The 21,878-nt window shown below is 42.2% G+C and overlaps 1 protein-coding gene across 3 annotated transcripts in view; it reads left to right on the forward strand.

Moving 5' to 3' along the window:
* Window positions 1–21,878, forward strand: part of TSNARE1 (t-SNARE domain containing 1) — a 530,032-nt gene that overhangs the window by 159,395 nt on the left and 348,759 nt on the right. For all 3 annotated transcript variants that reach the window (XM_009332991.1, XM_009332989.1, XM_009332990.1), the window contains one exon: window positions 14,333–14,410. In XM_009332991.1, coding sequence (XP_009331266.1) covers window positions 14,333–14,410 — 78 coding nt within the window. The remainder of the gene's footprint in view (window positions 1–14,332; window positions 14,411–21,878) is intronic.

A 21,878-nucleotide genomic window follows, 5' to 3' on the forward strand; every position in this document is an offset into this window, starting at 1 on the left:
ACAAGCAGAAGAGGGACACGGAAGAGTTCAAAATGGTATTTCTTGTGTTTACTAACAGAATGACTGCTACAGCCCTAAAATTAATGTCCACTTTGGGATTCCTTGAGATTTTCCAAGGGGACTAAAGGGCTAGCTGCTGTGGAGGTTGCACATCTCCAGGAGTTTTGCCCTTGGAGCCAAAACCTTTCAGATGCATTTTGTTTTTCACCACCTTGCTGTGTCTTGGATGTGCATTTCTCTCTGCATGAGCAGTGATACTGATATTCAGTGGGGTGATGTAAATAATTGATTTTTATTTGCTTTTTAAGCTTTTCCCCCTTATGGCTGATAAATATGTTTAGAATTCATCTGAAAATGGAAAAAAAGAAAGAAGAATTGCACTGACTGAAACATTTAGGGAAAAAAACCCTCTTTTTTTCTAGTTTTCTTGTTCTTTTGGGGGTTTAAATGTGGGCAATTTTTGAGAATACACAGAATTTTGGTGCAAAATGTCAAAACATTTCCCTCTGAAAGCTTGCAATGGGCTTCTTCGACTATGGTAAAGGGAGGAAGAAAAAAAATTTCAGCTGAAACCAACTTACTGAGTTTGTCATTTGTATCTGTTGACCTAAACCAGAATGCTTTAGCTAATAAACTTGTTGTCTAAAAAATTTAATTCAGTCTCTTCTTCATCAGTTTCCTGTCACTTCTACCTTCTCATACTCATCAGTATCGCAATGCCGTGGATTTTTTTATTTTAGGCAAACACTTAAACCCATGTCTCAGTTTTATTTTGGAAGAAAGTGAGGGAGTCTATGTTCGAGTACATAATAGAGTCTTTTCGATTAAGGTGAAGAGCAAAATCTGGTCTGCAGATATTTAATGAGTCATGCTGAGAATGAGAAAGCGAGCAAAGTTCTGCTGAATGAAACAGCAAAAGGACAGTTTTTGTCTTGCAACTGAATGCACAGATGGGCCCGAGGATGGATCAGTCCTCCTGCATGTTAGGGCTGAGCCCCAGTGCATTACACATGCCGCTGTTTTACCCATAGGGAAGGGATATTCTTGCTTTTATGAAGGTGCAGAGGGCAATATAATAATCTCTAATAAACGTTAACACCCATGCAATCCTTTTTTTTTTTGTGCAAGCGTGGGTATAAAGTTCATTTTCCAAATGACATTGCAAGTGGAGTAACTACATTTCTTCTGTAGTTTTACATAAACTTCTAAGGAACTTCTCTTTTATTTTAATTTTATTTTTAGCACTGTCATGGGCTGTGTTGTTCTGCATGGGTTAGAGGTTGCCTTGTAGGTTAACAGGTCCATGCTATTATGCCTGAAATTGTCTATGAAAAAGCAAAGTATTTTTTTCTAATCAACAAATAGCAGTAAGATGATGTTCCCCTCTACTGTCTCAGTGGATGAGGAAGGACTGTTGCTGAGTGTGTGTGTGCCTCTGTATATGAAAAATAAAAGACTAATTCTGTAACATTTGCCCACATTAACCATCTCACTAGCGATGAATAATATGAGGGCTTGCCAGTACCAGGGTCAGAGAACTCAAAAATCTGGTCCGTATGAATCTCAGGGAGAGACAGCTGAGCCTGTGCCTTTTGTACTAGTCTTTCCTTTCTAGTGAATAACTACAGCAGTAGCTGTGTAACGAGAAACAGGACGTTTTATGGCCATTGCTACAACCTCTGCTGACCACTTGCAGATCCCATAAGCTGTGGAGGACCAGATCTGCATGCAGTGTCCCACAGAAACAAACCCAGGAGACTTCCAGAAATTATGGCAGATGGTATTTCATCTTCCTTCCTGAATGGCGTATGGGATTTTGTACACATGGATTATAAAACCCTGTATGGGTTTTATGATTTCTTCAAAAAAAGCTAGTTTCTTGGGCCAGATGGTTTCTATTATGGTTAATTTTAGGCAAACAAAAGTAATTTTCCTTCATTCAGTAAATGTTGGGAAGGTGCATAAATTATCACACATAAATTATCAGTATAGTTTTCTTATTTAAACGTATAGATAAAGACTACCAAAGGGTGTATTGAACTTTTTCATTTCTCTTTAGGATGTCTAATAAGTTAAGATGCTCCTTTTTTGCTGGAGAATTGAAGCTCTCCAGAAGAGGAGAGTGCATCGGTTGGTACTTTTGTTCTGAACTTGGAAATCTGCTCCAGCACTTGCACTGCTGTCCATCCGCAAAACACTCTTTTTTCCCGCAGGTAGATGCCAGCTGTCGCATTGCTCGGTCGCTGTTTCCCACTGCATCCACTTTGTCTCCGTTTTATGTCTCTGTCTCTCAGTAATTTCTGCTATCTTGTCATCCCAGATCTCACTTCATCTCTCTGGGGCTTCTGGTTTGTAAAAACTCTTCATGCAGATCTCAATGACACTGCAGGGGCTCTCCAAGAATGTTGTACTTACTGAAGGTTCAATTTGTCTTCTATATCCTTGAGATGGTATGAAATTTTAGTCCTGACCAACAAAGGAAGTGATGAAGACGAAGGAGATGGGAAAAAAAGGCGTTTTCTACACTAGAGCTTCTTCAACCTTGTGCTGGAACAAGCGTGGTTGACCCTGAAGCAAGCTTGCAGCTCCGCTGGGCTCCAGCATCGCATCTTGTAACACCACCTTTTCCTGCAGAGCTCTAATGCACATGTTCTCCTGTGTTAGAATCATAGAATCATAGAATCATTAGGGTTGGAAGAGACCTCTAAGATCATCGAGTCCAACCGTCAACCCAACACCACCATGCCCACTAAACCATGTCTTCCTCCAACTCTTCTTCTCTATGGACTCACACATGCCAAGGGCTGGGGAAAGACCAATTGACTTCACTGGGGACCAGTGGCCAGAGCAGCGAGGAGAGCACTCCCTTCTCCCACCCCACTGTTCATCTCCATCTGAGTGTCACCACTATTGATGCACTGAGTCTCATCTCTGTCATTGTTCCTGTTAGATTAGTGACTCATCCCAACCCTGGAACCTCTCTGTTACGGTGGTAGTAAAGATAATCTCATGAATTATACATATTATCTGCTGGGATGGATCACACATTCTTATTCATTTTTATTACCAACCTTTTATCCAATGTGTTTTGAAGGTCTTTTTCATAATCGAGTTTACATTTTAGTTGATAGAATCCATAATTTACATAGTGAAACATTTATATAATTTACAAGGAGTGAAAAAAATACCCATTTACCTGGATGTTTTCAACTGGAAAGCTGTGGTATGGTAATATTTTTAAAGGTTTCTGTCTTTCATTAGTATGGCTGTTTTTTCTTATACCACTTCCTTGCATCACATGGACTTAATCAGAAAAAAAAATCATCTCCATTTTGTCATTAATAGCCTGGATCTTTTAAAAGATATTTTCTAAGGCAATTAGTGCTAAGTGCATTAATAAGACCAGAAGAGAGCTGATTAAGAGCTAGTTTAAAAATAAAACCAGTATTTTGTAATTTATATCACCAATAAATCTTTAAATAATGATGTTTCAAAAATATTTGGATTTTTCATCTTTTTTGTTGGCTTTTTTCACATTACATTTCCAACAGCTTGGGCAGTGAGTGTAAGATTAATCCTTTTCACTTTGCTTTTCAGTCAATTCCTTTGCATTTTCACACACTGTTGGTGCTGGTGTCTGTGTTTGCATTAGCACAGGACTGCAGACTATCCTAGGAATATAGCAGTGCAAACAAAAACCTGCCTTCGCTCAGGTTTTATTTATGTACTCATACCACATTATCATTAAAAAAAACCCAAACAGCACAGAACTGTCAAACATCTTAAATTGCCTTTTTTTTAAATGACTTGGGTATCCTTTTAAAAATACAGGCAGGCACCGCCTTAACGCTTGCTTCTGCTACTGCTTTGGAGCATGAAGAAGGGAACATGATTAGACTTTCCATCTTGGAAAGCAGGAAGCAATGGGATTTGATAGGGAAATTTTGCAAATTAATTGGTATTTTCCAGTACATTGATTTATTTCAATAAAAAATGAATTGTCTTTTTAACTCTCTCCTAATCCACTATCAGCAAAAAAAAAAAAAAAAAAAAAGAATCAAAGTGCTTTGTTTTATTTAAAAGCTACTTAACTGTGTCTCGGTACTACATCAGAATTATGCAAAACCTTTTAAAGTTTGCCTCCCCCTTGCTTAAAAATGGAGAGAAACTCTTAATTGTAAAACTGTCCAACCAAAGCCAAAATTCCACACTCTGCCAGAATTAGCAGGTTCTTAATCCATTGCACAGTTCTGTTCTGCGCTTATTCTTCATAAAATTTTGCTTAAAATTTTAAGTCCATTTTGCAGTTAGCCATCACGGAAAATCAACATTCTCCCTAATTCTCCTGCCTGGACAAGAGCACCTCAGCCAGTGTGGATGTCTGTGGTGAAAGTAATTCTCTGAATTCTCTGAATTACTTTGTTAATTTTATAAAGATTTGAGCAGGTGAAACAGGACTGAGAATCCCACCAACTCATTCCCCATGGGCTGCCAAGCTCGCCTGACCTTCAAATCACTCTTAGCCATCGTGTTGCTGGCATGAAGTGATGGGCTTTTTATTCCAGTAAGAGGCTTGTGAGTCTTTGACATTTCCTTCTTCTAGATCAACAAGAGCTGCTGTTTTTCTTGTACAAATTAGAAGGCAGTGTGGGGTGTTTTTTTTGCTTAGTTGGTTGGGTTTTTATTTTTATTTTTTTTCACTGCTGCCTAAAAAGGAGTATAGGATGAGAACAGTTTTTTCTAGCAGCAATATGGTTTAATGCAGATGTAGAGAATATCAGGTTTTGTACTGCAGGCCACCGTTCACTTTCTAGCGTCTTTAACAAGCTTGAGAAGAAAAGACTGAAAACCACAAACTGTAACTTGCTGCTGGAAAAGATCTGATATATTTCTAGTGTCCTTGCAAAAGCAGGAAACTTGTTAATAATAAATTAAAATAAACTGTGAGGCTAGTAATACAATAAAGTTGGTTGGTTGGTTGGGACTTTTTTGTGGAGTTTTGGGTATTTGCCCCCCTCACCATGAGCTGGACGCAGCCTCTATCCAACATCTCTGCTTCACCTCACCCCTTCTCTTTTACTGTGTTGTGTATCCCATATTCTAGGTGACACTTTAGGCCAGCAACTTTCTCTTAATGCTGTTTCTGATGATGTCTGGGATTTCTCTGCTCCTTGTCAGCATTGTACGTGCAGTCTCTCCAGACTTTCGGTCATAGCTTTGTCATTCAGTTGTGGTCTACCTTCAGAGCTGGAGCAAATTTGGGCAGAGCTGCTATTGCTCACATCTGGCTGCATGGAACAACATGGTGCTCACCAAAGAGGACACCTCTCCACTTGGCCAAGAGTCAGTGTCCGGTGGGGGCAGAATGAATGTGTGTGTCTCAGGGTTGGCTCTAGAGACAACTTCTTCTCTTGGTGGACTACTTGGCTATTTCTTTTGCTTGCCTTAATATTGGGTGGGTGGGTTTTGGGGGCTGTTTTTGTTGACTGCTGCTATGAGAATGGTGGAGATATACCCTCTGGGACATGTGTCCAAAGTGGTTTGGCAAAGCTGAACAACGTGTTGTCAACATGGCTGCAAATCTCCTTGGCCAGACTCCCTATATGTGAGCTGATACACTGGCACTGTCTGCAGTCATGCTCTCCTGGACACGCAGGGTGAGCTGCAGGGCTGAGAAGATACCAGCACTAGCTATGCACCTAGAGTGTCTCATTGCTTTCTTCTTCAGCAGTTTCTTATTAGCATATATGCTAAAGAAGGAAACAAAAGAGAATAAAAACATCCTCACTAGAAATAATGCAAAGCAAATCTGATTGATTGAATCTTGATTGCACTGTAAAAAGATAACTAATGTTTCCTTTTCTCTGTGAACCGCTTCTTGGGTGTACACAGATTTGCATTTTTGTGGATGAGGACTTGGTGCTGTGTTTGGAGTTGCAGGGGGAGGTTTCCCTCATGACAGGGCAGGGAGGACGGGAATATGGCAGAGCATCCCTGGGTATAATGCTCCATCCAAGTGGCTTAGGAAAAAAGGTCTCTCTTGGCTGATTTAAAATGGAAGTGCACAGATTGCGTGCAGCCCCTTTCCTCAGCTAGGTCGTGGGGGAGATAGTGTCTTAATTCTGTATCTTCTTTAATTTCTGAGGTTGACTTTCACTGCAAGTTAATGTTCACCCTTTACCTTCTCTTGATTTCTGTGAGGGATGCTTCTCCATGCCTGGGCTGTCCCTTGCGATGCCTCCTGTGCCACCAGAGCGCAGACACTTGCCAAGCTGCAAAGTTTTGGTCCCACTGCCCTAGACCCCACCTGCATGGGAAGCTTTTGTCTGAATAGCCTTTTTCCTTGGCTTCTTAGGCTTTCCTTGGGGTAGGCTCTGTATTTATTATTCCTTTCAGAGATATGTATTGCATATATATTTATAGCTTCATTTTTTTTCCTAGTATCTTCCAAGAAAGACCCGTGCTGAGCTCCAGTTAAAACTTACTAGCTCTACCAGGAACACTTGTGCTGGGGACACCGTGCACAATTACTTCTCTGGGGACATGTTAACTAAAGCACAAATCTCGGAGGCTTTAAAAAGGTTAATGTATTGAAACTCTGCTTCAGAGAGCCCAAGAAAAAAATGCATGCCTAGGTGGGATCATTACCAACCTGAAATGATTCTCCCTGCCTGCTTTACCTCCTTGGTCCTGTCCACTCATTGAATTTGGGCCCTGCACTTAACTCGGCTAAGAAATTATAAAATCTCTGTCTCCTCTGGTCAACTTGCTATAGCTGTGGCAGGTCTTTCAAAGAAAAAAATATGTTCTGTTAAAGTAGATGTGTTTTTTTCCTCTCATTTTCTCTATACTTTTTTCTGCTAGTGTATCTGGTGGGGAGGTACGGTGGGAAGAAGGTACTTCTTCAGGACAAGGCTGTGGGGTGACTTCTTGGTTTTACCTTGGGGAGAGGAGGAGGAGGCAGGTCCTTCACTACCTAAACGCATCTTGCTTTCAGATTGGTGGGGTGAAACGGGTTCTTCCAGCTCAGATGCCTTCAGGTAAAGCTTCATTTCTAAAACTAGGAAAATTTTATTTTGTATGTTCAGGAGAACTTGGCCAAAGCAGGAAGGTGATTTCAAAAAAATGAACAGGAGTTTATAAGTGTTAATGCAAACAGAGACCCCAAGTCAACCCATAGGTAATTGAGTTCTTGAATACACTGACCCCACTGTGTGAGACTGGGGGTTGGAAGAGGATTGATGCAAACACTGGCTTCATCCCATTTGTTACATGTGTAATCCCCTCAGCGCCTTCTCTTTGTGCTGTGGCCATGCTGAGGAGACCCAGGTCTTTTGTACAAGTCACTGCATAAATCTGTAGCAAGGAGCTTCAGAGCATTGCCACGTGAAACAGCATCACGTTTTCCGATGCTGATGAAAAGCATGTTGCCTGATGAGTGTGATTTTTGCTTACATTTCCCTTTATCACTTATTTCACTCAAACTTCAACAGGAGGAAATAAAAACCTCCTAAGCTTGCATGCCAGGAGCAACTTCGCAAGATTAGACACGATGCTGCTTCTTTCATTCCCTTCCATTTCCCTTTCTATTTTAAGCTCTTTTCCTTGAGGAAAGGAGCCTTGTCCAAACATGCTCTTGGCCAACCCTTTCTATGCTGGTATTTGTTGAAGCTTTTTTGCCCAGTTTCAACAGAAGAGCAGAGGTCATGAGGATAAAAGAGGTTCCTGTGGTTTATATGAAATGGAAACGCAGCTGAAGAGCAAAACAGTGTTCTTGCTGTGGAAGAGACTGAGGACTGGTATGAAGCATGGTCTCCGAAACCAGCGAGTCCACAGGGAGGAGCACCATAGGAAGCTGTTGAGTACTGGCGGCCAGAGGACTCGTCTGGGGTGGGTGTAGGTGTCTGTGCATCCACCAGTTCTTGCTTGTCTGTTTTCTGTAGCATTTTCTTTTTCCCATGACAAGCTGCTTCTTTGTCTTTACTCTTTCTTTTTCCCCCTTTGCCTCCTTCATCTTCTTCCACCTCTTCATTTTTACATCAATTGTTGTGGAAAAGCTAAAACAAAGACATGAATTTAGCATTTTGCTACAGAGCAAATCTCTTCTTTTTGGGCTAGCAGCCAGAAATCAATCTTTTGCTCTCCCTTGGGTTTGATTTCTCAGTGCCGGAGGCCCGTGGCTCTTGTTGTGGACCATAGTCTTCAATAGTTACTCTTCTTGGATAACTTAGGTCAACGCTGTGAAAAGTCTTCAAGGGGGGAATTGAAACCTTGCAATGGGTCCCCTGGTCCTGGGGAAGGAACAAGTTTCTTGATGGGTGAGACTTATCCGTTCAGCTGGGTTGTGAAAGGGTTAAGCCACAGGGCTTGCGTGCAGTTGTGCTTAATCTTTATTGGCAAACTGAGGATTTAGGGTGGATGGTTTGAAATCATAGTGAGCAGGTTGCTCCCTACCTGCACTTTACTCCTGGTAGGTGTTTCAGGGTACGAAAGGGGAGTTTGGATACCAAATGACTTTCTGCTGGAAGTTTTTTTTTCAGCAAAGGATGATATTATAACTTCAGTTAAAACTTTCAAATGAGCAAAGATGCAGATGCAGGAAATCTGTAGCTGTCTTTTACAGAGCACAGACAGCTCTCGGTGGTGCAGTGGGGATAGGTGCATTACAATTCTGAGGGGTTGAGCTGCTTTACTACAGCCACGTTAAGTATTGCAAGTAGAAAGATCGAATGCTTGTCCTGTTTTTCCTCTTTTCCCTTTTTATTGGAGTTACTGTAAATATTGCCTTTTCTTTTCTGCAACTTTTGTTATTTTGGGTTTGCTACAAAACTGAGTTCAGGGAGGCAATTGCCTTCACCTGTCTGCAGAAAAGCCATTAGGAGCTTCAAATTAGTGTGAAATAATTAATAGGCAAGGAAGATTAACGTGGAGAACACGGGCAGTTTTCATTAACATTAAGCAAAAGGATGTTCCTGTAGACACCTTTACCGTGCCTGTTGTCCTGGACCTCTAGCTATTCCCTTTGGACATTAATTATATCCAGATCACTAGAGACAAGACCCTGTAAGCCTGCTCAGGCTTCGCGTTTGGCTTGTCTTGAAGAGGAACTGAAAGATTTTTCGGCTTGCCAGCTCACTCAGATTTCTCCTTCCCCTGCATAAGTGTTGTCGGTGGTGGTTGGAGCTAATGACGGATTGTCACAGCACCTGAGAGCCCCAGGGATGCCCACATGCATCATCAACATTTTTTCCCTCCTGAACAGGCTGGGGGGAAGCAGGCCACGAGCTCCCAGGTTATATTTTTCTCCAAGCACTGATACCACATCCCTCCACTGGCCAGTCCTCATCCCGAGTGTCTCCTGTAGACAGAGGTGTGATGAATTAGAGATTATAAGTGCACTGAAACGTGGAACACAAAGCACTCTGAGTCTCCACTGGAATAATGATTGCAAAAATCATGTGTGAGGCTTGTATGGATTTTTAAGGTGTTCAGCTGCTCTTTACAATTACCTGAAAGGAGATTGTAACAGGGCGAGTGTTGGTCTCTTCTCCCAAGTAACAAGCGATAGGACAAGAGGAAATGGCCTCAAGTTGCGCCAGGGGAGGTTTAGGTTGGATATTACGAAAAATTTCTTCCCCAAAAGGGTTGTCAAGCATTGGACCAGGCTGCCCAGGGAAGTGGTTGAGTCACCATCCCTGGAGGTATTTAAAAGACGGGTAGCCGTGGTGCTTAGCAACATGGTTTAGTGGTGGACTTGGCAGTAACACTGTTTATGATCCTAAGGGTCTTTTCCAACCCAAATGATTCTCTGATTTTATGATTCAGTTTCCTTTTTTTTGGTGTTGGTCCAAAGTGCTACGCATATCACAGAGGTCAGAATACCACCTCCGCACAGCAGATAGGTGTAAGATGGTGTTGCATGTCTGGATTTAAACCTGGTGCTGTCTCACTGATTTTTGCCTGGAGGAAGCAATTTATGGGATAAACTATCCCCGGAACAGCTCCTGAGTTTGTCTTGGCAATACAGAGCTGAGCAGCCAGCTAACAATAAAATATGGTTTGTTCCCTCACTCTGTTTTATTTACTAGTGGACATATTCCCTTCAAGGTTTATTTTGAGGCAGTTTGCTGAAATGACGAAATGGGAAGGGTTAACAGCAGGGAGAAGGCAGCAAAGTCTGGTGAAAGGGACTGTTTGGCTTCAATGATGCCCACTCCTCCTCCTCCTCCCTCTCCGTCCCTCCTCAGTACACTGTCAGCATCACTGGACAAGGAATATCTCGTACTGCACACATGCAGTTATCACATGATGGGATGCAACTACTTTTCTTATGAAGGAACGGGATTTTTGGTGCAATAAACAAAATAAGCACGCAAGCAACAACAACAAAAAGAACAGCCGATAAATGCATTTCCAGGAATGCAGCAAGGTGGATTACGAGGCAGTGGCTCTATCTCAAGCTGCACATTTCCCTAAGATCACACTCACGGCTGAGGTCTCCCATTGCAGTTGGCCAGAGCGTGTATAAACACACTTTGCTTTGGCAGAGCATGTACTTAAAAGCTCGTCCCTTCCATTTGCTGCACCCACCTGTAGCTTTTCAGTTAAAAGACAGAAGAATTAATAAACAGTAGGAAAATATCAGAAATGCCAGTGTTGATTGCCACTGCTTTAGCAATTGCAATAAATATAACAGGTCATCACTATTTGCTAGGTGGGGAGAAGGTTGAGCTGATAGCAGAGGAAGTTGGGTTGTCCTGTCTCCTGCCAAGGGGATTCTGCTGGAAAGCAAATGGGGAAAGTATCTGGAAACTGTAAGAATGTTTTTGGAAATATCCAGTTAAGGAAGCGGAGGGGAAGTGATTTGCACATAGGATTCTGTGATGTATCCACCACAAACCCTTCACAGCTTTCAGGACCCACAGTGCGAGCGAAAGTTGTGGCCCTGAACTCTATTAGCATTGGGGCATGCAAAGTGGTTACTGGATATCAGCAACCTCATATTCCTTCTTGGGGAATTGTAATATTTTAGCACTCACTTTATGTAGTCAAAGACATTTAATTTTTTATTAGACACAAATGTACTTCACATTCACTTTCTTTCACAGTCTTGGTATGTCTTCACTTAGCTTGGCAGTACAGATGCATTTTTGCATTGCTTTCTGCTGCTGTTTTTAAATTGTTTTGCTTGTCTGCTTGAACTGCTGAATCCTCCATGAATAGTTACAACATTTCTGCTTGATGTGTGGAAGCTTGAAGTTAGAGCAGTTAAAACAAGCTCCTTCTTACTATTTTATTTTCTTTTCTAAAACAAAAATAAAATAAAACCAGAACTGGCAGTATGCTGTAACATGAAATAAGAGTTCAGGGGCAGGAAATTGCAAGCCAGATTCAATGCAGTTTTCTCAGATAAGCCATTCTCCGAGCATTGCATTTTCAATGTAATTGTTTGGAAATTCTGGACAAAGGTTGCATCTACCTTTGTTTTTTCATTTAATTTGCACTTGTTTGAGGTGTGGGGTTGTCATGGCGCTCTCTGTTAGATATATATGAATTGAGATTTCAAGCCTTTGAGGGGGAGTTCATCATCTCACAGTCCTCTTGCATTTGGCTAAAATAAATATGCTGGGGCTTAAAAACTTAAGTATTTCCATGTCTTCAGAGTACAATCCTCACACATTGTCCTGTTGTGTTTTGCCTCTTTCTCATTAGGGAAATGCGGTACAGGGTGAGCAAATTGGTCTCTCCATGGCCACCCAGGGGAGGTTGGACAAATCCCACCCTCCCAAATTAGCACTTGAATTTCTGGGTAGTTTTTAACTTTATGGACCAACTCTGGACACACAGTGTTGCTCAGTGTTTCTTTCTGATGGTATTGCAGGGACTCCGAAATGCAGACGTGCACAGTCCATGCAATGAAATTGGTGCTTCTGCCTTTTGCAACATTTGGGATATTTCATCTTTGCTGTTGGGGCGGTTTTGGCATTTTAAATGACTCTCCAGCAGTACCTGCTGGATGCTGTGAATCTGTAGGAGTGTCCCCAGGTGGGAACACATTGAGGTCTGGAGTCTGTATTATTTGGGGGGTTTAATGCAATACTGTTCCTAGCTAGGTGCTTATAATTGACGACTTGAAGGAGTTTCCAACCCTTGGTTTGGTCACATCATGGTTCATCAGAAGCTTCATTCGGCAAAGTACCTAAGTGTGTGTGGACTCAGGATCACTGGGCCAGGCTAGAAATCTGTTGAGGCAAATTCAGTGTTTCTAAGGAAAGAATGGAAATAAATAGGTAAATAAACCCTTCTTTCCCCCACAGAAAAACCCACTCATCCAAAAAACCTCTATCACAAAATGTGTGGACCGGTCCTCTCAGCACATGCAATTGGAAATTTAGCCAAGCTGAAGCCATGTCCTGGACGCCCATCCTCCTGTATTACTAACCCAGAGTGTGTTGGCACACTGAAAATCTGAGAAAAACCTCCTGAAACTGGGATCAGCGCAGTCTGTAAAGATCTAAAAAATCTTATCCCGTGCTGCTATTTTGTCAGTGATTTAATGAAAGCTGGATCTGTTAGTAACAAGTGAAATTCCTGGGGGACGGGTAAGCCCAAGCTAATTTCTTGTGTTATATAGCCTCATATATAAAGCAAAGGAAAGGACTGTCTAGGACAGCTGATTTAGGAGGAACTGCAGGAAGAGAAGAGTGGGAAAATCTCTAGAAATGACCTCCTGTGCATTTGGATTAAACACCATTTAATGCCCTGGATTTGTGTCAACCTGACAGACTGATCCAAGACTTTATTTACTGCTGGTACAGGGCGGAATCATCTCACGTGTATGCTGGTGCAGGTGAGATGTGTGAGAAGCAGTGGAAAATCCCGATTGCGCTGTTTGGATGTGGAGCTTGTCCTCAAGCACCGGGAGATGCATCCTCAGGACTAACCTGAGCAGTGCATCAAGCAGGCTTCTCGTTTTGTTCAATACTCATGATTTTCACCTTGCTCCATCGCTGACTTTCAAGTGCCAGTTGGGGACATGGTGTTTAACAGCTTAGGGAAATCTGGTTAAGGGAAGCAGAATATGTCGTAGCAGTCTGCTGACTTGAAAATACGAATCATAGCTCGTGTTTGAGTTTCTGTAATGCTTCAGCTCAGAGAAGCGGCTTGCTAATAGCAGTGGCTGTGTGAATGCGCTGTAGTGTGTCAGGTGGACAAGCCCTGCGGTGCTTTTGGACTTGACCAAAGTTTCAGGTAGAGCAGCTTCTGGGAAACCTGCAAAAGCTGACCCAGGTGGGAGGCAGAGTAGGGCAAAACCTTAAGAAAATCTGCTGTAAAGCTGCTGCCATAAAGCTGGTACCAAAGACATAGGTATAAATGACTGCTTCTCTGGTGACTACTACCAATCAAAAACTAAACACCCGTTTAAAGCTTATTTGTGTGATGTATCTTTTCTCTGTAATATAGCCCAGTCCAACCTCACGTCGTTTCTTCTCTGGGGATGATGAAGCTGTGGAGGAGCTCAGGATAGTTTCAGGGGGTTTAAAGTTGGGAAATGAAGCTAACAAAAAAAACCCCAACAAACACCACCAAACCTCAAAATCCCAAACATTCAAACCCTCGCTTCAGTGTTCTCCTTGTAGGGCAGATTTGGGTACCTTGACCAAAGTGGGACCTTGGGAATGAAGCTGAGAGAAGTCATCTGGGCAGCAGCAATAGCAATTCCTGGCACTGACTCATTGATCCTTGCAGTTGGGCTATCAGGAAGAAATAGGAAGAAGGGGAGCCTCTCTTGGGGGCTGGAAGATGAATGTGTGGAAGACCCACCTGGGCTCCCATCTCCCTCCTGCCCCAAAAGCTTTGAGCCCATGGAGCCGTTGCACTCTGCTCACTGCTTCCTCCCCTTTTCTGAAGGCAGGACCCTCTTGCGTGCCCTCCTGCTCTGGGAAGCGATGGGTAACCATGCTGTTGTGCTTGCGGTTTCTTGTTCATTCGTGGCTCTGATACTCCCACTTGATAAATAAGCAGAAATAATTTCTATTCCAATTGCTAATAATTCCTACAAATGCTGTCTCAATCCATGTGGGCTGTATCCTCCGTGTTGCAGAAGCATCTTTACTGTTCTGAACGTGCTGAAGTAGGTATTTGACTGTCCAGTGCAAGTTGCATGGTCAGCCACTGCGTAAGGCTACATCAGACCACCTACTTGGGCTAAATTTCTGCAGTGAGGAGGGCTCTGCATCCCTCTTCAAAGGATCAGCTGGGAGGTGAGTCCCTTTCAAAATGATCGGTGGTCTCCAGTATTAATATATCTTCTGCCTTTTTGTCTTCACAGCCACCCAGATTGATCCCAGTGAACTACAGGAACTTTTTCAGGAGACTTCAGCCAATGTCTTCCGAATTAACTCCAATGGTGCGTATAATGAAAGGTTTCCTAGTCAATTGTGTGCTGTCCTGCTGATGACTCGTGTGCGTGTACACGGTGTATGGCAGCTCCTGTTGGCAGGGAGCAAGTATTAATGCAGTTTTTCTGCTGCTGCATCTCACGAGCACCAGCACATGTCCAATACACAGTTCTTTATAAGATGTAAAAATATTCCACCATATGTTCCATTAAACAGGCACAGATATATTCCAATCCTTGCTGAGACCACATCTTTTTCTATTTTTAATTGTGTCATCTGTTACAATAGGGAGTTAGAGTGCAGAAAGGTGGAACAAGCCAGACTCATTTTCTAATGTGTTGCAGCACTAGCATGTTCAGAGCCTGTCCTGTGAGCTTGCAAAACATCTGTCTATCTCCCTTATAAAAACACCAACACCAAAATTCTTCTGTTATTCTTCACTCTGTAGATTGAGTGGGGATGCTATTCCTGCTCATGTCTCCTCAGACCCTACAGATGCAAAGTGCTTCCCTCCTTTGGAGACATGCTCTGGCTCATCAGTTTTGTCGGGCTGGGCTGGAGGGATGTATTTTACAGATAAATACAAACTAACATTGTAGAATGGTTAATGTCATGGTATCCCAGTTCTAAAATTCACTAGTGTCAGACAAGGATCTAAAATTATTGGGTGCCGATTTTACGGTGGACCTTGAAATTGCTTCTGAATCACCTGGACAGCTTCTCTGTCTGCTCTGTTCTGTGTCTATGGGTATTGGGTGACAGAGAGGGCTGGCATAGGTGTAAAGAAAGGATCTTAGTGCCTCCTTATTTCTGTAATTATTCCCCCACGTGTCCCAGGGGTGAGGCCCCAGTCCTTGTAGCAAGGAATCCTTGCTAGAAGAGGACGGAAAGTAAAACTTCTAAAACATAGTCATCTCTTCTGCCAGGAAAACTCAAGCACCAATTTTTCTATGACTACAAGGGATGGGTAGGTTCAAGTTTACTTTCAACAATCATCACCTTGAGTTCAGGACCTCCTGCAACATGGATGTACCTCACCTGTGAGCCTCGTTGCTGCTCTCCACTACCCCAGAAGGTGAAGGCCTGAAACAAATGTAGGCTTTGAGTAGGCTCCATGAAGTTATTCAAGTGCCCACCTTGCTGTAAAATCAGAAGAAAAATAATTATTCACATTTTCCTTTGTGCCTTGGGATAGAATAATCCCATGCAACAGGACAGGATGGGTGCTGGCTGGCTATGAAGCTGTTTTGAAGAAAAGACCTGGGGGTACTGGTCAACCACAAGTTGAATATGAATTACAGAAATCATATTTTTGTCTTTAATTACCTAATGGGAGACTGTAGAGTAGGTGGAACCATAACCTCTCAGATGTGCACAGTGGAAGGACGAGAGGCAAAGGGCATCTGAAACACAGGACATTACAACTCAATATGAGGAAAAAGGTTCTGATCATCAGGGTGGTCAACCAGTGCAACAGGAGCCCAGAGAGGCTGTAACATTTCCATCCTTCAAGATATTCAGAGCTGGACAAGACCCTGAACACCTTGCTCTTAAGTGGACCTTCTCTGAGCAGAAGGTTGGACTAGAGACCTCCAGAGATCCCCTCCAACCTGCATGAGTCTATGATTCTTCAGTAGTTTGTCAGAATCTCAATTACTGCACATACAAGATGATTCTGAATGGGTCAAAAGCAAAATAGGAAATGCACACTTCATGTTTGTTTATTTTTTCTTATTTTTCAGAGGATTAACTGATAGATGCATTATACAAACAGTTGTTTAAAACACTTGTTATTCACAGTTTTTGGCAAACTGCTTGGATACCACAAGTTCAACGGTTTTCTTCACAGAGCAGAATCCAAGAAATTCAGCCACTGAAAGTCATCTTCGGGTTGCCAGTGATATTTGCCCACTGGGACACTGGAGAGCAGTGGTGAGATTGATGGTGCTTGGGGTGAAGGACAACCATGCGCTGCAGAAGGCGGAGAAAATCATAGAATCAGAGAATGGTTGAAGTTGGAAGGGACCTCTGGAGGTCATCTTGTCCAACCCCTTTGCTCATGCGGGACCACTTAGAGCTTGTTGCCCAGGACCATGTCCAGATGGCATTTGAATGTCTCCAAGGATGGAGACTCCACAACCTCCCTGGGCAGCCTGTGCCAGTGCTCAGTCACCTTCACAGTAAAAAAAAGTGTTTCCTGATGTTCAGAGGGAACCTTCTGCATTTCAGTTTATGCCCCTTGCCTCTGGTCCTGTCACTGGGCACCACTGAAAAGAGCCTGGCTCCATCTTCTTTGCTCCCTCCCTTCAGATATTTCTATACATTAATAAGATCCCCCCTCAGCCTTGTCTTCTCCAGGCTGAACAGTTCCAGCTCTCTCAGCCTTTACTCACAGGAGAGATGCTCCAGACCCTTAATCATCTTTGTCGCCCTGCTCTGGATTCTCTCCAGTATGTCCATGTCTCCCTTGTACTGAGGAGCCCAGAACTGGACACAACACTCCAGGTGTGGCCTCACCAGTGTTGAGTAGATGGGAAGGATCTCCTTCCCTGACCTGCTGGCAATGCTTTGCTTAATGCAGCCCAGGAGATCATTCACCTTCTTTGCGGCAAGGGCACATCACTGGCTCATGTTCAACTTGGTGTCTACCAGGACCCCCAGGCCCTTTTTCCTGAGCTTTTCCTTGAGAAAACTCTAATACTGTGACCTGGGCTTGTGGCCACTGTGGCAGCTTGAACTTCCCAGCTGTGATCACTAGTACTTTGCTTATAGATGGGTATATAACCATAGTATGACACACAGAAATACCTGATTAGCATCAATCTTGATTGCTCCAGCACTAATAGTTTTACCTTGACAATGGTAGTGATGAATGATAGTAGCACTTCTGCTACCAAGCCAAGGGCTCAGTGTGAAGTTTTGCAACTTGCTCGTGAGTCTGTGTGTGCTATTAACACCCAAACTAGCCAGGTTAGGGCTGACTTGATATGTCTCCGTGCTGTAATCACAACTCCTGCTGTAGTGGAGTTTATCCTGAGAAACTCTTAAGATGAGTGGTGCATCTTTTTTGAAATGCCACGAACCAATTTCTATTTTTATTCTTTGTAAGAATTGCATTAATCCATTCAATTAGGTTTTGAGCAATTTCTGGTGGTCTTTGTTTCTCCTCTTGAGATGGCATAGAGTGCATGATGATGCGCTTTCTGTTAAGAGTTGCCTGTATTGAGTGCTCTGTGAAGCAGGTAATGACAGTGCCTGTACTTAAAACTATTTTGCAAAATTGGAGAGGGTGCAGAGAAGAGCTATGACAACTGTTTGAAGTCTGCAAATCAGACTCTAAAATGCATGCTATCCGAACTTCTGTTTGAGACATCTAAGAGGACTTGATCATGGTGTGTAAGTACCTCTCTGGGAAGAAAGACATCAAATAGATAGCATAGGGCTCATTAATCTAACATTCTTACACATAACGAGATCAGGAGATAGGAGTCAAAGCTAGACAAATTCAATCTTTCTGTATGAGGATAACTAGCCATTAGAACTGCTTATTGAGGGGATGTGATGGATTTGGCATTGCTTCAAACCTTTAAATCAAGATTCAAATGTCTTTTTATAAGATATACTTTAGTCCAGCTACAGTCTGCGGTCTTGATGTAGGAGTGATGGGACAGAATTTTATGGTAGGAAATCAGATTGGATAATCAGAATTGCTCTCTCTGGCCTTTAAAATCTATGAATCTATGAATTTATAATGCTTTTTAAAGTACTTCTAGGTTGAAGAAATGCCCATAAGACACTCTACTGTTGTTGCTCTGTTCACCACCCATATTATTTTCTGTCTGCTAAAGTCAGTTTCATTCAGTTTGCGTGTGGCTTCTTCATAGCCTTTTCCCCAAAAGTGAGTACATCTTTTCAGGAGAGGGATGCTGAGTGTACTGCTAAGATTTTGCAGTAAGAACTAATCCACGTTAGGTAAAGAACTTTGCAGGATTATAAAATGGGAAAGAATGCCCATGATCCCTTCTGCCCTGTACAGCTGTACAATGTGGTCTCTTTAGGAAACCCAGCAAGCTCCATCTCAGGGCATGTAGCAGAAGTCAGTGCTGTTGTTTGTGTACCACCACGCAAGCTGAGCAAGGAACGAGCGGCTGCATTGCAGATGTTCACCAGATTATGGTTTGTACTCCTGTTGCACTGGACATGGTGTGTTGAATGTCCTTCAGTGTTGCATAAATCCAATCACAGGTCCCCTTTTCCTTCTTTTCCTGCCTTACCCCAGCCTCTTTGGGGTTTTCCAGGTTTACTGTTGCATTTGGAGCCAAAACTATGCACCTGAAATCCTCTTCTCCTCCTTGGGATGCTAAAGGTGTCATGAGCTCCCCATGCTATGCCTCTGTTGTTTGAATTCCCAAAATGCCAGGTTGTGGGCAGTCTCGGCTATATTTTTTCTGTCTTTGGGGAATGGCTATTTTTAATGAAACAAGAAGTCAACTTCGTACTGGGATTTTAAAACATTGTTCATTTTTATTGAGTAACACTACAAAAATAATAAATGTTGCATACTTTCTCCCTCTTTGCTCTCCTTACTCTTTTTGCAGAAGTCTGAACCTTTGGGGTGCTTTAAATTCTTCTTGGGCCGCTCAGGACTTGCTTCCTGACCAAGGAGTATCTTTGTAGCTCTCAGCTGATCTTGGCTGATTTCATGTATAAATGCCTCCTGCTCCTTTTTTCTGCTATGAAAATGGAAATCTTCCTCATGTGTTGAATAAAAATCTTAGCCAGGACAGTTGGTTCTGTTTATGTGCTACTGGATCACTCTCCAGCCAGGTCATGAGCTTATAGACTTTTTTTTATCCCATCTCTTACAGAAATGTCAAGGGGTAGAGAGAGCTTTTTCCTATTTTTTGTATCTGCTTGCTTTCTCTCTAATTCTTTGGGGGCTGTCCCTGTTGAGCGTAGGGAAGTTTGTCTGATAGTGCTTTGACTTATGTGAGTTTTATGGGGTTTTTTTTAGTTGTTTTTTCCTTTTGGGGAAAAAAAACCCACAAAAATAAGCTCAAGTACTGGCTGAATTTGTCTTATCAATGGCTTTTTTTTCTACTTATTTTTATGAAGGTTTTGCATTTCTTTTGAAGTACGGCTTTTAGCTGCCTCTCAGTAAATGCCTTATAAATAAGTAAAATAAATAACAGTCGTAAAAGGAGCTGGTTTGGTGCGTCATGTCTAGAGGGCCAATCAGTGGAGGATATACTGGAGGAATCAGACCTATTCTGGCCAGATGGAGAACCTCAGTGCTCTAATGAGTCTCTTCCCTCTCTAATTCCCGTTACTTGCTCATTAATGACTCCCTGTGACAGGTTGGTGCCATGCGCAGTCCCATTACCTTGATCTGAGAGGCTGAGCAAAGGATTTTTCAGCATCCCCCAGGTGTGATAAAGTCTCCATTGCCATCTCAGGATGGTTTCTTATCTCCCATTGATTTTAAGGATTGCAACGGCACAGACAACTGGTGCCAAACTCTCAGTTTATGTAAATCAGTACAGCTCCAACAGCAGTGATCTCTTCTGAATGTGTCTCATCCTGGAGGACTAGCGTATGCCTTTTAAAAATTAACTGTACAAGGCTTTTAAAGTCAGATGTCTGTTTTAACACTGGCTTCACAACATCTCTCCATCACAGCTTGACGTGTTGCTCCTTTAGCAGAGTTACTGCTCGCATGGTCAGAACTGGTAAATTGAGAGGGATTTTCCATATCCAGCACAGGAACTACACAGATTTTGATAGAGTGATTCTTGGCCAAATAAGTTAGATCCATCCCAGAATAGCTCAGTCTGCCCGAGATCCAGGATACTCAAGTTTGAGTCTCAATTCTGCTATTTCCCAGGTAAGAGCCATATCAAATGCCAACCTTTGACTCTTCCAGAGTGTGTATCTTGTCCTTTTGGGATAACTGACCTTTATGTAAGTGTGTAAATATTATGCTTGAATTAAAATACTAGATAAAATTGTAGGATAGGGATTTAAACCTGAGCCATTTTCTCACCTGACTGACAAGCATTTTGCTCTTCTCTTGCATTCCTGTCTCAGGTTCTTTTGTGTATATGTGTCTTTTCCAAAATATTTAACAAATGTAAAAGCTCTTGGATGTGCCTCAATGTGAAATGGCGTGTGTGTGAAATCTTGAACAGTTTTGTGCAATAGGAAAGCTGCTTCCTACTCCCTTCTTCTCCAAAGCAGGTAGTAGCAAAGGCCTGCACTGTTTTTGCAGAGAACCGCCTGCGTATGGGATCTGTCTACCATCAAGCTCATCTTCATTTGTAGGAAGATGCTGGCAGAGTAGCTTTCACTTTGAATTGTCCTGATTTTGCAGCTCAGGATAGAAAGGTGCCTGGATGCTGTAGCTGCTCTTTTCCCTTCTGGAGTTGCACACATGACATTAACACGTTCTTAGAAATTCAATGTCCGCACAAGTGATTTCACTACCTTGACTTGCTGTCCGTTCACCAAGGACCAAGCTCTGCTTTGTCCTGAAGGGTTTATGGGCCCAGAAGTATTTTTAGATGATGCAAAATTTTGCCTTTGAAACAGACAGTATATAGAATGCATGGGAGATTGATTTGTTTGGATTGCAGAGGTGGAAAGAGAGAGAAATATCTGTGAGATCTCTGCAGAATCAATGCTGTTCTCTTAGAGAAACAAATGGTATTAGTGAAAACTCTCAATTTATTCTTTAAAACATTGTGCATCCAGCAAAGGATACTAATTATTAGCTCAGTTATAGACAATTCCTTGAGGCTTTATCTTACTGAATCACCAAATTCTACACTAAATTCTGTTATTGTAATCTAGCAAGTGGGGTGAAAATATATGGTGGTATTCAAGCTTGTTTTGAATACTCATGTTGTCCAGGCACATCATGAGTTACTTTTTATGCTGTTTGGTGACTCTTGGTGTCAAGCCAGAGAAAAGCCTAAAAGAGAAGAGGGGATTGTCTGTCAGTGGAAAAATATTAAAGTGACTTGTTCAAAGTTACAGGCTGAGTCCAAGTCTGCAGAGTCATTAAAATAGAGGATTTCTTAAATTTCTATGGAAATAATTGAGCCATGTTTCTAATCTGTTCTTTTTTCCGTCCTTAAATATTGAAGTGTGACTGATAACGAGTTATGAGTTTTTACAAATGGAAGCATCCTGAGAAAATCCCACATGTAAATATTGAGAATGTCATTTATTTAGCATCTTCCATTGTGGAAGATCTTGAAGTACTTTGCGTACTTGATAAGCTAAATCCAAAAGTAGTGACCTGCTCTTAGTTTAAGAGTGAATTTGAAACAGTGAACATTCAAGGGTATAAAAAGGCAACAGTACTCCTAGATTTCTGCCACTTTTTTATATACACATACGCACACACATGTATATTTCTTAAATCTGAAGTCATTGTGTATTGCAAAACAAACCACGTTTCCAGCCTCCAGCTGC

Source organism: Pygoscelis adeliae, unplaced genomic scaffold (assembly GCF_000699105.1).
Source record: "Pygoscelis adeliae isolate BGI_AS28 unplaced genomic scaffold, ASM69910v1 Scaffold38, whole genome shotgun sequence".
Lineage (NCBI taxonomy): Eukaryota > Metazoa > Chordata > Aves > Sphenisciformes > Spheniscidae > Pygoscelis > Pygoscelis adeliae.